We start from the raw sequence: 14,663 nt of genomic DNA, 5'->3' as shown, positions 1-14,663 counted from the left end.
ACTAGGGGAGAATGGCTAAATATATTCTGGCTTAAGATCAGCAGAATATGTAATTATCTCTGGAAAGTTTCAAGTGTAAGTTTGTTTGGTACAATAAGTGAGATCAGCATCCTTTAAAATGTATGTGTAATTTTCTTCCATTTCATGCCATGTGGATCCACTCATGATTTCTAGTGTAGGTTGAATTTCTATCAACCTTGATAAAATTTACCATTCTTTAATTTCAAAGACCATTGGTTTGGTTAACAGAGTAACATGGACTAAATTATCATTTTATTGCTAACTTTTATTCCATTGTTTAAATTCTGGCTAATGTATAAAAGATTGCTATGATGCATTCCTGCTTGTCTGAAAAGCATGCTTGACTGGCATTCAATATGCAGGAGACAAGAAGCTCTCCTGGTTGGGGGTGGGGTGGGGTCCTGCACTGCTCTACACACTGCCAGCCTCCCACTCTCTTTGCCAATACACTACCTGTTCAGAAGTTCTGTCATAAAGGTATCTTTCGCTGAACATGGAACAGGGCTGGGTCTATTTCTTGATTCAAACTTCACTTGGTCATAAATGTCTGGCGGTGTTTTCAGGTTATTTCTATTTTGCAAACCACTGTCTGGACCATCTGCCAACTCGATGTCCCTGTGAAGTTCATTTTCCATCTCACACTGTAGCTCAGGCTTCTTTTTCTCTTTCTTTCTCTCTGATTTCAGCTGTTTGTTTCCAAACCCTAAACCTTTTGCATCTTTCTTTTCTGCTTTGGTTTTGGAGACATCCATCTTCCTGCTACTGAGAGCCGGGAGTCTGCTCCTCCGAAAACCGAACCAGCTGGCAAAAGAAGGCCCCGGCTTCGGTTTTATTTCCACAGTGGTGGACTTTGTTTGCACTTGGCCCTTTTCCACATTTTCCTGAATGCACAACATGACCTTTTCTTCAATTGTGGGTGAGAGGGGGGCTTCTGGGCTTACGACACCAGCCCTGGTTGTTGAAGTATCTGTATACCTTCCAGAAGTTTCTAGCTTGGAGGTCCTGCTTGCTGTGAAACTGCTGGGATGCGGTGTCCTCCCCAGGCTCTGTGGGCCTCCGGAGCTATCTGTTGGGGTGAGCGGGCACCTGCAGTGGTCGCTGCCTGGTTCCTCAGGCACCGTCACCCTGGGGTCTTCTCCCTGGGCGTAGGCCTGCTGCTCTTCTGTTCCAGCTGGGGTAAGGGGCTCTTCAGATTTTGGAGGGATCTTCAAAGGCAACTTGCTTGGGCTCCCATGCTGGCTGCTGGAGCTGCCTGTGCTCCCCAAGGAACCCTGCCTGGGGGAAGGATGTCCCAGGGGCCTCCCAGTGCTTGGGAGACCATCAGACACGGGGGCAGATGCACTCTTGCTGGGAGAGCCTTCGGTGGAAGAGCTCTGCCGGGTGAGGGAATTGCCTCTCTCAGCGGTGTTGGTAATAATCTGTGTCCGGACTTTGCCCAGCCCTTCTGTGGGGGGCGTGGGGGGCTTCTCCCCTGAGTGAGCACTGAAACTCTGGCTGCGGGCTTTGGCTCCATTCATGCCTAGAGCTGGTTTCAGGTGTGGTTTGCTGGAGGACAGGGATCTTTTCACAGACCTGTTTTCTACTCCATCTTTTCTATCAGCCCCAGGCATGCTATTTTCCAGTGACTCTGGCATTGCTCTTTCCAGGGGAAGCCCTTCGGCCAAACTCTCTTGTGCTGGTAAACCCACTGGGGACGCATTTATTTCCCCTCCTGTGGTCTGAAGGCTGGCTGGATTTCTGGAGGCCCCTGGCTTAGCCTTGCTCACAGCCACGGAAGTTTTCGAAGCTTCATTTAGACTGTCTTTTTCCTGTTTCCCTGGCACCGTGGAACTTTTCCTGAGCAACTGGGGAGACTTTATGAAAACTTTGAGCCCAACTGGGAGGCGAGTTTTCAGTCCTCTATCATGAAGGTTTTGACAACCATGTAGGGGGTTATGGCTTTTGAAGGATGCTGATGATGAGGGACTGTTAACCTGAGATGATGGTGATTCATTAACCCCTAAGAAGGAAGGCTTGGAGGATGCGGAGACACTGCCATTCAACTGTTCTTTTCTCCTTGGAGATACACCTTTGGAGGACAGTATTTCCAGTGGCTCACGGGGGGAAGCATAGTTCTTGGGAGTCTGTAACCCTGTGTTGTTCTGTGTGGTCCCAAGTGTTTGGTGAGGTGGGGCTCTGGGGACATTTCTCTTTGGAGAGACTTTTGGGTTCTCCGGGACCATCACAGCAAATGAGCTGGAAGGGCTGTGAGCAGGGCTTCTCATCTGGATTGCTGTTTCTGCAGAAGGCGGTGAGGGAGTGAAGACAGGCTTTCTGAAGGCCACAGACGGTTTCTTCCCCTGTACATCTGTCAGGGTCTGGTTAAAATAAATAACAGGAGCAGAGGATCCTTTCAGAGGGGGCGATTTCAATACCATTCTGGCTGTCTCGTTGGGGACCCTGCTTTCAGATTTGGCAGATGAAGGTGGAGGCAAAAAGTCATAACTGGGCCTGATGAGTAGGGAGACCGACCTGCCTGGAGGGGATGGTGGAGAGGGCGATTTCACCCCGGCCTCTGGCCCTGGATCACAGTGTTTATCCCTCGTGGGGGGCTCCCCATCATCACTCCGTTCAGTGGGGGGCCTGGACAGCAACTGTGATGCTAGAATCTGACTCTTAGAGCTCTGGACCCAATCCCTTCTGCTGGACATCTTGGAGCCATGAGGAAGCTGAGTAGGGGGTTTTGGAATGTGTGAATCTGGCTGCAAATCAAAAAGGGGAGCTGGACCTTCAGTCTTTTTGAACTGTGAGAGTTTCGCTGGAGCTGGTGATTTCTCAAGAGTCACTGGGCCAGCTGAGGGCATGATAAGGGAGGCTTCAGGCTCCCTTACTTTTGATTTCTGAGGTGAAGACTTGCCCCTGGTAGGTATTTTTGTCAGACTTTTCTTCTGACAGATGCCTGTGCCCACAGCTGACCTAGAATGACTCTGGCATGGAGTGACACGCGTCGGCTTGGCCAGCCTTTGAGTATTTTGTGTCACTGTCCTGGGGTGGAAAGACACAGCAGGCGCCATGGCAGTATCATCCACCTCATCTTGTGGAATGTTTCTTTCAGTTTCCTCTTCAGACCTCTTTAAAAAAGGGTAGTCTCTAGCTGCAGGCCCTGGCTGTGAATGAGCAATTCCCTGAGGTAAAAGTTCAGTGTGTTCCATCTGGGGCCCAGCAGGGGCCTGATGGATGGAAATCTCCTTTCTGGTAACAGTAACAAGGCCAGTCTGGTGAGAGCTGAACTCAATGGGCTCGCCGTCTTCTGCATCAAATATCACAGTAATACATTCTTCTGAGGAAGTCCGTTTTACAACCCTCTGTTGCTTAATGAAACTAAACGTCTTTGGCCTGCTCTCTAAATGGATGGGTACTTGGTTTTCTTCCTCCTCAGGAGACCCACGTGAAGATTTTTCAAATCCTGTGAGGATATCCAGGTTCTCCGTGGACTGGTCGGTATCCGCGGTTGCAGACACATCTGAAGGGCTTTTCTCATCACTGCTGTCGATGTGCAGCTCATCCAGGGTCTCCGTGTCATCGGTGTCTGAGGGCTGGAGACTGAGGGTTTGGCAGCCCTGGATGGGTGATACCTTCTCTCTCTGTACCCAAGGCCCCTGCACGCCTGGACACAGCTTCTGGTCCAAGGGGCAGTTGCTGGCACAACTGGTCAGCTTCTCAGGCCTCTCCCTGGAGTAGACCGAGGAAGTGATTTCTGAACAGTGTTTGCCATTCAGCTCCCAGCCAAAAAGGCTGTCAGAGACACTGTGGGTTAATTTACAACTGTGCAGCCTGCAGACCTGGTTTGGAACCACTTGGACCGAGGCTAAGGAGGAAGCGTCCTCATCAGCCTCGTCGTGAGAATCCATATCATAAACAAATGCCTTGTGGGGATCCGTGCAGGGGCTCCCTGTGTCTGTGGGTTTGCAGGGTGGATATTCCTTCAGGCTGCTACTTTTAATTCCTGGAGAATAGATTCCTTCATTGGAGTTCATGCAATCTTTATAACCCCATTTGGTTATCACTGATGGGGGTTCAAGTAACACTTTTCGCTTCTGGAGCTTTCTTAGTCCTTCCAAAATGTGGCTTTCCTTGATGCGAGTTGGAGGTAGTTCATCTGTAGGACTAGCAAAGCCACTCGGGAGCGAAGAGTCAATACTTAACCTTTTGTCCCAATTTTGTGATGACTGCTAGGAAAGAAAGAGGAGATATTAGACATGATTGAGCCCTGTGGATCACTAGTTTATAGAAGGAAAAGGCCATCATTAAACTTAGTTCATCCTAGTGGTTAATAAATATTCATATATAAATGTATTTATTCATTAGTTAATGAAAACTAGTTTATTATGTAGCAAAACTCTACTTTGCCAGGTCCTGAATTAAGGAATGCATGATACAGGTAAATACAAGATAAGGTCCCTGCCTTCAAGGAGCAGATGACCCAGGAGAAGTTGGGCTCAAGTACTGTAAGTTAAGGGAGCAAATGAGACATAGAAAACTAGTAGGTACTCTAGAGTTTCAGAGGAGGGAGACCACAGGTGTGTTTGAAAAACCACAAAAAGCATGTAAGAGAAGTTCTCTCTATTCTTCTCCTTCCCTCTTTCCTTCCTTTGTTTTTATAACAAACTTAGCCCTAGAAAGATGGATAGGTTTGTTGCCTTAGTCTAAAAGTAGAGAAGGACTTCCCTGGTGGTGCCGTGGATAAAATTCCACCTGCCAATGCAGGGGACACGGGCTTGATTCCTGGTTTGGGAAGATCCCACATGCTGTGGAGCAACTAAGCCCGTGTACCACAACTCCTGAGCCTGTGTGCTGCAACTACTGAAGCCTGTGTACCACAACTCCTGAGCCCGTGTACCACAACTCCTGAGCCCATTTGCTGCAACTACTGAAGCCCTTGCACCTAGTTCCTGTGCTCTGCAACAAGAGAAGCCACCACAGTGAGAAGCTGGTGAACCACAATGAAGACTCAGAACAGCCAAAATTAAATAAATAAAAAATTAAATTTAAAAAATATATATTTTTTAAACTAGAGGAAATAATTTCCAGGTAGAAGAAATGGAATGGCAAAGACCTTAGTTGGAAAAGTACACTTAAGGAACACTTAGGGAATAATCAAGACAATCTAGATCACTGTGCAGCATTTATGGGAGGTGAAGAGGGTAAGAGGAAAAGTGAGTTGGTCCAGGCCTTATAGTCCGTTCCATTCTAACGACTGAAAGTTAGAATGTCATGCAGCTTCAAGACTTTATTTGATAGGCAGTGAATATCTATGAAATATTTATACACATAGAGCAGCTGGCCATTTGCCGTTAGAACCCATAGCAATGATTGACCTACTAACTTTGAAAGGTCAATTTCCTGTTCTTCATATTTCTCCAAATACCAGTATTAGTTCTGGAGAAGTGACCAAGAAATGACATAGAAAAAACATGGCATTCTCCTCAGATATTCACATTTATCAAAATATTGCTAGCAAGAAACAGAATGGCAGAGGAGGAAACTCATGCTGGCCGAGCATCTGCTGTGTACCAGCCACTGACCCAGTACTTTGACTTAATTTCCGAACAAGACCATGAAGCAGACAATACCAATCCTATTTTCAGGGGAAGGAAACTGAGATTCAGCAAGATCTGTCCTTTGGAGATCATACAGTCAAGGAAGAGCTAGTGAAAAAGTTTCAACTCTGGTTTCCTGGGCCCTTTCTATGACTCAGTTCTGAAGTGGCTGCATGGGGATCTGAACCAGGCAGTCTGGCTCTAAAGACTGCGCATTAATCTTGAAGTGATACTGCTAGAGTCAGGCTTAGCCTCTGTTCTCCCCTCTGTATTAGTCAAAGTCATAATAGAGACCATAGGTTACTCCAACAGCCCTCTTCTGAATGAAAGTTGCAGAATTTAATCACAAACTAGCACTCAGGGAAATTAGGAGGCTCAGAACTAATGACTTTTTTTAAAAAGGCTGCATAATTAATGCTGAAGAATGTCTATGAATGAATCTGATACATGTTCTCAGTACCAATTTTGGCTAAGAGTTACAGCTCCCGTTGGCCTCTCTATTAGCTGCCCTGCAATCCTGGGACCCTGAACACTCACGCATATGCTCCTAAGGAGACGTCAACTCAATGTCACAAACTTACTTTGGAATTTCAGATTTTTACTAAGCAGTGGGCATTTGCCTGCATTTGCTTATACTGAAGACTTTTTTCTGTTTTGTTTTCATAAAACTGACCTTTGCTATCAACGTGTCTTTTTTTTTTCTATTTGTTATATGTATATTTAATTTTAAGTCAAATTATATACTCTGGAAAATTCTCCAGGGTCAGAAGTTGCTGTGGAGAGATCTATTTTGGTGATGCTTCCCTTCCCCCATTCCTTCTCCTCCTCTGCTGTGCCATTAAAAACTTCTTTGGAAAGCAGAAAAAAAAAATCCCTTTAGTGGGTATTGTAGACTGACCAGTGAGTAGACTGCCACAGCTTGGGTTTCTAAGAATTTCCATGATTCTGATGTCACATGCACAATAAAGAAGAGAAGCCAGATAGAAGTACTCCATCAGAGCTTGAAAGGGGCAGATTTGTTCAAGCCGTAGAAGATGTGCTCTGCGTCAGCCCACCCACTTCCTTCCTGCCCTCAGCATGCCCACGCTGCGGTATGATGCATCCCCAGGGCCAGCAGCTGCAAAGCTCCCAGGGCCCAGGCTCCCTACCCTGTGAGATTAGCCACATTCCTCAATCTGTTTTCCACAGAAGATTATGGTACTTAATCACTTGAGAAAAGTTGGAGACAATCTTGAAACCTGAGAAAGAGAAGCACAAATCTTCTGTTGGGGAGGTGGTGGGGTAGAGCTCCTCATTTTTTGCAGGAAAGTCAGAAGAGAGTTGCTCTGGAAGGAGGGTAGTGGCTGAATGCTGCTGCTGCTAAGGTAGGAGCCTGGGTTTAATGTCCACAGTTCTTTTCTATTTCTTAAATAGATACCTGTTTCATGTGTTCTTTTTTGTTCTTGTTTCATTAAAGAACATTATTGGTCTTATGGGAACAAATCCATCCCAACACCTGGGACTCTTCCAAGTTTTAGACTAATTCAAAGTCTAGCAGAATAGTTGAGGTTCTGGAGCCAACTGCTTAGTTCTACTTACTGGCTATGAGACCTTGAAATAAATGTGTAATTTCTCAGGACCTCAGGTTATTCCTCTGTGAAAGAGGGGAAATAAGAAAACCTAAGCAATAAGTTATCATGATCATTAAATGAGCTAGTGCTTATGAAGTGCTAACAATGCTGACACATGGTAATTACTCAGTAACTACAGCCATTTTCCTCCATGAAGGGCAGGCTAGTGCATTTCATGAAGGTTTCATTTTTGCCTTTCCGTTTCTATACAAAATAATACTAAAAATAAAATACTTATAAACTACCAAAGAGCCAATGGTCATATATTTATTATTGTGTAAGCTAATATTCATGTTCAAATTTATATTGTATGTGTTTATTATGGCAGTTAATACTAAATGAGTACTTGGTACATGGTAAGAACTTAAGCTTCTAAATAATGCCATTTAAAATGTTTTAATAGGGCTGGGTCAGTTTGCTGGGTCCCTGAGAATTAAGACTTTTCTCTGGGGAATGTGACAGGCATGCTGGTACTCCATGGCCATTGAGTTGGGACTGTTAAATTTCTGGGTGAGGTCTACTGGAGTATGTAAGAAGTGTCTTAAGAACCTTACGCCTTCTCTTTCAGGGAAAAGATGTCTCCAAAAGATCAAGGTTTGCTCTAACTGGAAAAATTTTAGTCAAAAGAGAAAAAAAAAAAAAAAAGAAGAAGAAAGGCTGAGAGGGAGAGAGGATTAGCTATGAATGAAAAGTGCTGAGTGAGGGGCCCTGAGAGCCAGCAATATTCAGACAAAGAGAGGGAACACCCTCCCGACCATCTCCCCAGTCTGGTAAAAGCCAGGTCCCTATCAGTCATTATTCAGAACTCCGAACATCTTAGCAAGAACAGTTTTGACAACACCCCAGGCTCCGCACTTTGCATTTTAAGTCTGAGTCCAAGGGAATAAACTCTAAATTCAAGCTTGAAATCTTTTTCTCAGTTCTTGTTCGGAGTATGACAAACGTCCTTCCTCACCTGAATTTTCTGATAGTTATAGACGTTCCCTGGTTTTTTATACTTCTGACATTATAAACTAAATTTATACAGATGATAGAAAACTGACCTCCAAATATTCAGATTCAGGGCTTCCACACTCTCGTACTCTTCACTTTTCTTTTTCTTTTAAATTAGTTTTTATTGAAGTATAGTTGCTCTACAATGTTCTGCTAGTTTTCAGGTGTACAGCAACGTGAATGTTATATTATACACATATCCACTCTTTTTTAGATTCTTTTCCCATATAGGCCATTATAGAGTATTGAGTAGAATTTCCTGTGCTATAGAGTGAGTTATCATTGGTTGTCTATTTTATACATTATACCAATAGTGTATGTATGTCAATCCCAATCTTGTTTTTCTTTAATATAAGGAAACTGTGAAAACAGCTATTCCAGATTCTTGACTTATACCGGTGTGCAAAGATGTTTATTCAAATCATGAAGAAATCTGTCATGTGAGCCCACTTAGCAGATGTGAGTCATTCCAGTCACAGGAGTTATTTAACAATCTGGTAAAGAAACTCCTGGTATCTATGTGGAGACTTTCACTGAAGCTATGGTGCTTGAAATCTACCATAGCATTTTCTCTCTCTACTGTACCTCCTTCAATTTATAGCCAATTAGAGTTTTATGAGGCTATTGCATTGAACAGAGGAGGTCAATATATTACATTGCTATTTTTGAGCAGTAAATTTCCACAAAGCTAATGAGACTTCCAAAACTTCTGGTCATTTATTCTGAGAGAATGTACCCCTCTCCCTATTCTCTAGAAGAAAACCTTCTCTTTGCGCTTTCATAGGATGCTCAGTCTGGGATGACTTGGCCTCATTCAGCCTCATTTGCACTGGACATCGACAAGTCTCTCCAAGCATCACAGCGATAGAGAATGTCTATAAAACTAATTGAAAATGTCTGAGTCAGTCTGAAGCATGGTCAGTTCCATTAGGCCAGGGCTGCCATTCCAACTTGATACAAATCTGTAAACTTGGTGGGCTCCACCAAAGCACAGAAGGAAAATGTCTTTCTCTCCCAAACTCCCTCCCATAATGTCCTCATCATCTGAGATAAAGTCATCATTCCACTCCTCTCTGGCTGTATGACTTCTAGCAAGGAACTTAACCTTTTAGAGCCAATCTCTCCTTCTGTGCAATGAGGAAGATAATATCTCCCCCTATGGCTTTGTGAGGTGTAAAAGAACAAGGACTCAGCAAATGGGTGTTTCCTTCTTGGCCTCCCTCCCGCCTTCCGCCTTCCTACCAGAAGAGGCTTTTTTTCTGGTTCCCTCTGATGCTACAATGCCCCTGAAGGAGCCTTACCCTTTTCCTGAGGTTCTTTCCATCATGCCACGTGTAGGAAGAGCCGCTGGAATACTCGCTGCAGGTGCTGGAGAGAGAGAGCTCACTGCTGCTGTAGCTGCTTCGAGGGCAGAGATGACCTGAGACGGCAATCCCCATGCCAGGGCATTTCAAAGCAGGGGTTCCTGCTTTTGTGTTCAGCTGGCAGCCCTGAAAAAGCAGGACAGCTCTGAGCTAGGACTCTGCTTAGGGGAGAAGAAATATCAACTCAACATCATAATGAGGGAGGCATGAATATAGTACTGTGGTTAGAAACGCAGACTTTGGGGTCGACAGACTAGAGGTTTGACTCTTGACTCTGCCTCAGACTAACATGTGTGGGAAATTATTAAATCTTTTAGAGCTACATCTCCTTTTATAAAGTGATAACGCTGCCTAGCAAATAGGGTCACTGCTAGGACCAACTGAGGTTCTAGATGAGATGCATGCAGCACCAGATCCAGCTTAGAAGCAGGTGCTCAATCACTGTGAGCTGCCATCAGCATTAGGCAGAAGTATGACCATAGTAGTTTCTCATTTTATCCCATCACACTGATTAAAGGATCACATCAATATCAAGTCATGAATCTAATGTGACAAAAGGAAGAAGACAGAGCAACTTCTTTGGCTTAAGAGTTCAAGGGCATGCACCCTGGACTGGAAGTCTAGCAACCTGGCTCTCAGGCTATACATGCCACCAGATATGAGATACAGAGCACAGAAAACATTTAACTTCTGTGGATCTTAATGTCTTCCTGTGTAGGGTGGGCCAGTTCTACCAGATTACTCCTATCATCTGTATGGCTCTGATAACATCATTGTAAGTCTGGGATCAAATGCCCAGGAAATTATGTCCTGTAGTGAAACACCAAAACGAAGGAGTCAGGAAGCTCTGCTGTACAGATTCCAGGACTTTTCAGGTCAGATCAGTTGGATGTTCAAATGATTAAGAGTTTCACATCAAACAGATCTGGGCCCCACAAGAAGGATCCAGGCAGTTAAAATTCTAGCAGGTCTGCACAAGGCACAGGTGGCAAAGCCATAAACACCCAGCACATCTTGACAGCCACATTACAGGCCCCTAATGTAACAGATGACGCTCCACTAACTGGATGGGCTAAATTAATTTAGCATCCCGATTGCAAGAATGGAATCTCTCCATTACAGTCTCATTCCTGTCCCCTATCTAGAAAAGCTTTGTCTCAGAAACTCATGGATGGGGAAACCATCTGTCTTCGTGTCACTGGCAGAATGGCAAAGCCTCTTACTTATGCACTTTATTGACACTTTATGGGAGCCTTTAGTACCTGAGTACTTATCACTGTTCTCCAAATGCAATTCCAACTGACGATGACTAAACACCAGTGTGGTGAAGGAAGGTGATTCTGTTCTGGGAGCCTTTGTGGTCAATAGGAAACCCCTGCATCAGTACAGAGGGCACGTTTAACCTGCTCTCTAATCAATATCCATAATGCTTAATAATGTTAGATTTTCAATATCAGGCATCTTCCTTGCTATTGATACTTCATTTTGGCTGCCTAATCATCTCTTAAAGTGGTCTGAAAATGCCAGGGAATTTTACTACTCTATTTTTCCCCCTGAAATTTGGCTCTAAATATCGCTGAAAGGAGAAAGTTGTCTTAAAATCCAGCAATATCTATTGATTTATGATCTTGTTTATTGCCAGATGCAATTTAGTTAAAGGGAGTTCATGTTTATGTCTCTACAGCTGCCCTCCACACATGGTCCCAGTGTCAGGAGAACAGGCTGAAGGTTTCAGCCACTGCACACATCTGGAACATGCCAGAAACAGACTTTCAGAAACAGCACATCACAATCCACTTCTACTTGTGTGCTTTCATTCTTCTCCATCCCATTCTCTGATATTCTGTTACTTGAGTCAGCAGGGTGGTGGTCTTTATTTTGGATGACCTCTCCTCTGAGGCTTTCCCAAGGGCTCAAGCAGTATAGGATCCACCTGCCAAAGCAGGAGATGGAGGAGGTGCAGATTCAATCCCTGAGTTGGGAAGATCCCCTGGAAGAGGAAATGGCAACCCAATCCAGTATTCTTGCCTGGAGAATCCCATGGGCAGAGGAGCTTGGCGGGCTACAGTTCACGGGGTCGTAATGAGTGAGACACAACTGAGCAAGCAACTGAGCATGCACCTCTGTTCTGATGGTTGTGTCTACCATTCAGGGAAATATTATGTCTGTGTCTTTTGAGGCCATCAGATCTAAACTTCTCCAGCAGCCTTTGCACACACTGCACAGGTGTTAGCCACTGTTTGCATTCTACTTTTTTCCACAGTACTGAAGCTTATATGTGATTTCCCTGTCTTTCCAGTCTTTACATTTTCACCTCACCCAATACAATTATACCTATCTTTATAACTCAATTCCCAGGTTTTTAACAAATATGCTTCTCTGCCCTGTTATCAACCCTGTGTGCACCTCTGATAGATGCTGGATTAAGATGAAAGGAAACTAGAACACAGAAGGTGTGCTAGGAGAGAAAAGCACTGTTATCTCTCCCTTGACCTTGAACCTGAGATGCCCTGACATGACAGAGGGTACTGTGAGGAAGTGGGGAAGGCCCATCAATGTTATGTGGAGGCGGGCAGGGCTGGGGTAGTTAAATAGAAAAGTATCCTTAAGCCAGGCTTTTCATACTTTAATATTCACATGAGTCATCCCAGATCTTGTTAAGTATAGATTTGATTTAGCAATTCTGAGGAGGGGTCTGAAATGTAGTATTTTAAGAAATTCCCAGATGCTTTGAGGCTGCTGTCCAAGGCCTGTGCTTTGAGTAGAAAGTCCCTAGCTTAGGAAGAGCTTTGAGAGAGGATAACCTCTCATGTGAATTACCTGGTAGAAAGCTGTGTATCTCAGTCTGACCTGGGATGTGCTGAGCAGGATGAAGGCAGGGGTCTGAGCCCTCCCTGGGGGCAGAGTACTGGAGAGAGGGAGTGTGTGTATAGTGGGCTGATTACAGAGGAATTCCTTGACAAGAAGAAGAAGGGGCTAGTCCTCTCTACTGGGAAATACTCCCACATTTCCTGACCTTGGACAATTGATGTTGGAATTTAAGAAGGGACTCAGAATCTCTGACATCATGACTGAAAGTGAGCTCCTTTTTCCTGAGGTTTCCTCCCTCATCAGCACATGATTATCATCAGGATTATCTGCTCATTTATAAGGTCATTTATAAGGTTTAAATCCTGGCTCTCTCACTGGCTAACTCTTTGATTTGGGGAAAATTACTTAATTCTTCCACACTTTAGTTTCCTTTTTTCTAACCGGAGATAATGAAAGCTCCAATCATATAAGATCAATGTGAAGAGTGATGGGCCTCTGGCAATCAGTAATATGCTTCTCAGGTGGTGCTAGTAGTAAAGAACCCGCCTACTAGTGCAGGAGATGTACGAGACTTGGGTTCGATCACTGGGCTGGGAAGATCTCCTGGAGGAGGACATGGCAACCCACTTTAGTATTCTTGCCTGGAGAATCCCATTGACAGAGGAGCCTGGCAGGCTACAGTCCATAGAGTCGCACAGAGGCAGACATGACTGAAGCCACTTAGCATGCAGGCCTGCATGCTTAATGACACTAAGTGATTATTAGTAACAATAAAGTTTAGTAACTTTTAGGTTTTGCTACTATTACTAAAAGGTTTTTTTTTAGTATGTGTGTGTCTTGGCTCTTCAACAAAATTGTACTTTATGGCTTCCCTAAGGGACTCTGATGCTGTGATGTTGGAGAAGACTCTTGAGAGTCCCTTGGACTGCAAGGAGATCCAACCAGTCCATTCTGAAGGAGATCAGCCCTGGGATTTCCTTGGAAGGAATTATGCTAAAACTGAAACTCCAGTACTTTGGCCACCTCATGCGAAGAGTTGACTCATTGGAAAAGACTCTGATGCTGGGAGGGATTGGGGGCAGGAGGAGAAGGGGACGACAGAGGATGAGATGGCTGGATGGCATCACTGACTCGATGGATGTGAGTCTGAGTGAACTCCGGGAGTTGGTGATGGACAGGGAGGCCTGGCGTGCTGCAATTCATGGGGTCGCAAAGAGTCGGACACGACTGAGCGACTAAACTGAACTGAAGGGACTCTGTATTACCTTTAACATGCCATCATATCTGATGCCTTGCACATGGGATCTGTGATGAGAAAGAGTCGAAAGTGGATGTACTTTGTTTCTGGGGATCACTGAGGTGACCTGGACAGGCACACTAGCAGGTACTTAGCTCTCATTCTCCATCTCTGCCATGTTCTTCTGTGGCTGTGACAGAACAAAATTACTTAATTTTTGGGCCACATATTTTAGAATAGAAGACAGCCAGAGCAGCAGAGATCTCATTATGGCCCCAGATTCTCAGCAGGTACTGTGTTATGTACATGTCATGTTATCTCATTTAATCCTCACCACAACTCTCAGAAATAGAACAGAAATATCATTCTTCTCATTTTCCAGATGGGGAACTTGAGGCACTGTTAAACTGAAGCTTTAAAATCTTATCCAAGGTCACCCAATCAATACAAGGTTCTGATGTCAGCCCCAGGTCCCAGCCTCTATGCTGTAGCTCTAAGTAAAGCCCTTGACAATAAGCAGAACTCCTGGACATATACAGACTGCCAAGCATCCTCCTGAGAAGAGTTGTAATAGATAGTTATTATTAATAAAATTCTTGTTTGCCTAAAGATGTATGTTGGTCTCCACTGCAACATTACCTTAATTATGTTGATTGAATTGACAAAGTACACTGTTTGCACTATTCAAAGTGTTTTTTTCCCATAGTGTATTTTAGATTACCACCTTGAAGCACTCATATGCTTTAACATCCTTATTATGTGAAATGCAATACAAAATCCACAATTTTAGTTTTTTTTAAAAAAAGGAGAGAGACAGAGAATGAAGGCAAGAATTTCTTGGATTAAAATTTGCAACTTAAAAATTTCCTGATCTTAAGGCCATTTTTTATATTGGATGGCATTAGGGCCTTCAAGAATGTTTAAAGGTGACAGTACTCCACTGATATGCAATTCCAGTCTAACTCGAGAATATTCACTTTTGATATAGACTCTCCTAGCTATACTTATAAATTTAGACAGTAAACTAAAAGGCCAGTTATCCACAAAT

General features: G+C 44.1%; 1 protein-coding gene across 9 annotated transcripts in view; it reads right to left on the bottom strand.

The window, feature by feature from the left end:
• NCKAP5 (NCK associated protein 5) overlaps positions 1-14,663 on the bottom strand; it is a 1,138,328-nt gene that overhangs the window by 131,676 nt on the left and 991,989 nt on the right. For 6 of the 9 annotated variants that reach the window (XM_069577706.1, XM_069577709.1, XM_069577704.1 and 3 more), the window contains 2 exons: positions 9,505-9,693; positions 475-4,232 (listed from right to left, as the gene is read on the bottom strand). In XM_069577706.1, coding sequence (XP_069433807.1) covers positions 475-4,232; positions 9,505-9,693 — 3,947 coding nt within the window. Of the gene's footprint in view, positions 1-474; positions 4,233-9,504; positions 9,694-13,643; positions 13,718-14,663 lie in introns of those variants that run through there. The other 3 variants (XM_069577707.1, XM_069577712.1, XM_069577713.1) reach the window with 2 other exon arrangements.

Source organism: Ovis canadensis, chromosome 2, assembly GCF_042477335.2.
Source record: "Ovis canadensis isolate MfBH-ARS-UI-01 breed Bighorn chromosome 2, ARS-UI_OviCan_v2, whole genome shotgun sequence".
NCBI classification, from domain to species: Eukaryota; Metazoa; Chordata; class Mammalia; order Artiodactyla; family Bovidae; genus Ovis; species Ovis canadensis.
Note: the sequence above shows the minus strand (reverse complement) of the source record. Positions and strands in the feature narration are given on the sequence as shown.